This window comes from Mandrillus leucophaeus, unplaced genomic scaffold (genome assembly GCF_000951045.1).
Source record: "Mandrillus leucophaeus isolate KB7577 unplaced genomic scaffold, Mleu.le_1.0 Scaffold20, whole genome shotgun sequence".
Classification (NCBI taxonomy): Eukaryota; Metazoa; Chordata; class Mammalia; order Primates; family Cercopithecidae; genus Mandrillus; species Mandrillus leucophaeus.
Window position 1 is genome coordinate 2,763,810 of NW_012102032.1, and position 2,649 is coordinate 2,766,458.

Genomic DNA, 2,649 nt, shown 5'->3' on the forward strand with positions numbered 1-2,649 from the left:
TGCTTCACCAACTCTGAAACCTACGTGTGAAAATTCAAAATTTTATGCATGTGCCTATTTGCAAATCCACTAACATTTCACTTAAAAAATGAATTAGGATTGACTCTCTGTCAATGAATAGCATAATATTTTAGAAGAATCAATATGTAAATTTAGAATATTTTATAAAATGCAAAATTTATTCACATTATATCATTATATAATTTATTTAACAGAATACAGTTATTTAGTAATTTGACATAAACTAACCACAAATGAAACAAGTTAAACTAGAAGATAATTACATAAATGCCAGCATGACTGGTTCATACAAGCTTACTTTATCCATGACATGCCAACTCTCTCTGAAAATAGGCTCTCCTATAGTAACATGATCTCTTCTACTAGGGCATTATTTAAAACAATGCTGATCCCTAGGGTATCACATTTCCTTGAGCATTATCAATCTATGTAGTCACCTACTCTAACCTTATTTAGTTTGTGAAATAGGATGCAACACACCCAGAGGAGGCAATGCCTTGAGTACCTTCTTAATCAGCACATTGTTGTTGACTTTGATATCGATGTTAATGGGAGTGTTAGGAAAGGCCTCAAAAACTTCCTTCAGTAATGGAATTCGGTTATCTTTTCCTTCACATTGGCATGCTGAGAAAGCAAGATTTTTAAATGTATTTTTAAAATACAAGTTTTGCTTTTTGATGACTAGAAAAGGTATAGAATATATTCATTAAAGGACATTTACAAAATAAGAAAAAGTATAGAGAAGAAAAAAATCATGTAAATCCAACAACTTAGATATAAACGCTATGACCATTTGGTGTACTTTCTCTACTCTTTTTTCCTATGCATGATTTAATATAGTAATAATATGATATGCTACAGATTTTAACTTGATATTTTCACATAAAAATAAATATTTTCCTGTTGATTTACTGTGCTTATGATTATGATTTATTTTTTATTAATTTTTTATTTTGAGATAACTACAGACTCACAATCAATTGTAAGAAATAATAGGGTCCATGTACCCTTTATCCAGATTTCCCAGTGGTAACCTTCTTGCAAATCTATAGTACAATATCACAACCATGATACTGACATTGATACAATCCACTGATCTGATTCTATCATAATTTTTTAAAAGGTGTCAGAATATCCTCATTGAGTAGCTATACAATAATTTATTTTAATTTAACCATTTCCCTACTAGTAGATACTGAGATTGTTTCTAAAGTTTTGCTATATCATCATTGACTTTTTCAGAGATTAAAAATAACATTCAGGCAAGGGAAGTACACACTAAATCAGTAATGTGTTGAAGAATTACATGAATGCAGTTATTCAAAGAAAATTCAAGTAATGAGAAAATTAGAAGGGGACTTTAATTGTTGTTTATATTTCCTGAGGATTATTTTCTTTAGCCTTTCTCTAGTCCCTTTGGTTGGTTGGTTGGTTGGTTGGTTGGTTGTTTGAGACAGGGTCTCACTCGGTCGCCCAGACTGGAGTGCAGTGACACAGTCTCGGCTCACTGCAACCTCTGCCGTCTGGGCTCAAGTGATCCTCCCACTTTAGCCTCCTGAGTAGCTGGAACTACAGGAACACCACCATGCTGGGCTAATTTTTTTGTAGTTTTTGTAGAGATGGGGTTTTGGATTTGGCCAGGCTGGTCTCAAAATCCTGTGTTCAAGTGATATGCACGCCTCGGCCTCCCAAAGTGCTGGGATTACAGGCATGAACCACCGCGCCGGCCTTGTTTTATTTTTTGTAGCAACAGGGTCTCACTGTATTTTGCCCAGGCTGGTCTTGAACTCCTGATCTCAAGCAAACCTGCCACCTCAGCCTCCCTAAGTGCTGGGATTACAGGTGTGAGCCACCACACCTGGCTCTCTAGTCCCTTTTGACTCTAATGACTCTAATCATTTATATAATTTACTATACATACTATACAACTATTGTAAAAATTGTTCTGCTTCCACCCGAAACTTCAATTCCGCTAATCTGCAAATAACAAACTGGTGAAAAATCCTTTATTCCATCTTATTATACAGCAAATCAAAAAAATGCATTATCAAAAAGTAAATGAAATGCATGTCAGAAAAGTAAATTATTTATAATTAAAACCTATGTGAAAAGCAGCATGTACATTAAAGAGGAAAAAAGGAAGTCTGTTACTATACTTCTTGTAATTCTGACGGGGGTCTGGGTTACTCTCATGGGACTGGCAATTATTGGCTCTGCCTCTCTGACCACAGACTAAATATGTGACCAGTCTAACCTGTTAAGCATAACAATATGGACACTGGGAGAGAAGGCCTCTTGAAATCCTTTGCTGAATGGATCATGTACAAGCTGCCAAGAGTTCATCTCTGTGGAAAGGGTGTCCCTAAAAGTAAAGCTAATACAAATGAAAGCAAAAGCAAGAAACGGAGATAAAGAGAGACCAATTACTGCTTGAGCAACTGGAATCAGTCATGTCTGAGGGCATATAACCCCTGGACTTTCTAATTATGAAAGCCAATACATTCTTTTTAAAATTTTTTTCTTAAGCTATCTTGAGATGTATATCTAACACTTATAACTGAAAGAGTTTAAACTTATCATAGGCTACATAATTAAACTTTAAAAATTATGTTTATAGTAGATAGCTTG

General features: G+C 34.7%; 1 protein-coding gene across 1 annotated transcript in view; it reads right to left on the reverse strand.

The window, feature by feature from the left end:
* Positions 1-2,649, reverse strand: part of GDPD1 (glycerophosphodiester phosphodiesterase domain containing 1) — an 82,616-nt gene that overhangs the window by 25,235 nt on the left and 54,732 nt on the right. The window contains exons 4-5 of the mRNA XM_011979256.1: positions 527-645; positions 9-20 (exon numbers count right to left, since the gene is read on the reverse strand). Coding sequence (XP_011834646.1) covers positions 9-20; positions 527-645 — 131 coding nt within the window. The remainder of the gene's footprint in view (positions 1-8; positions 21-526; positions 646-2,649) is intronic.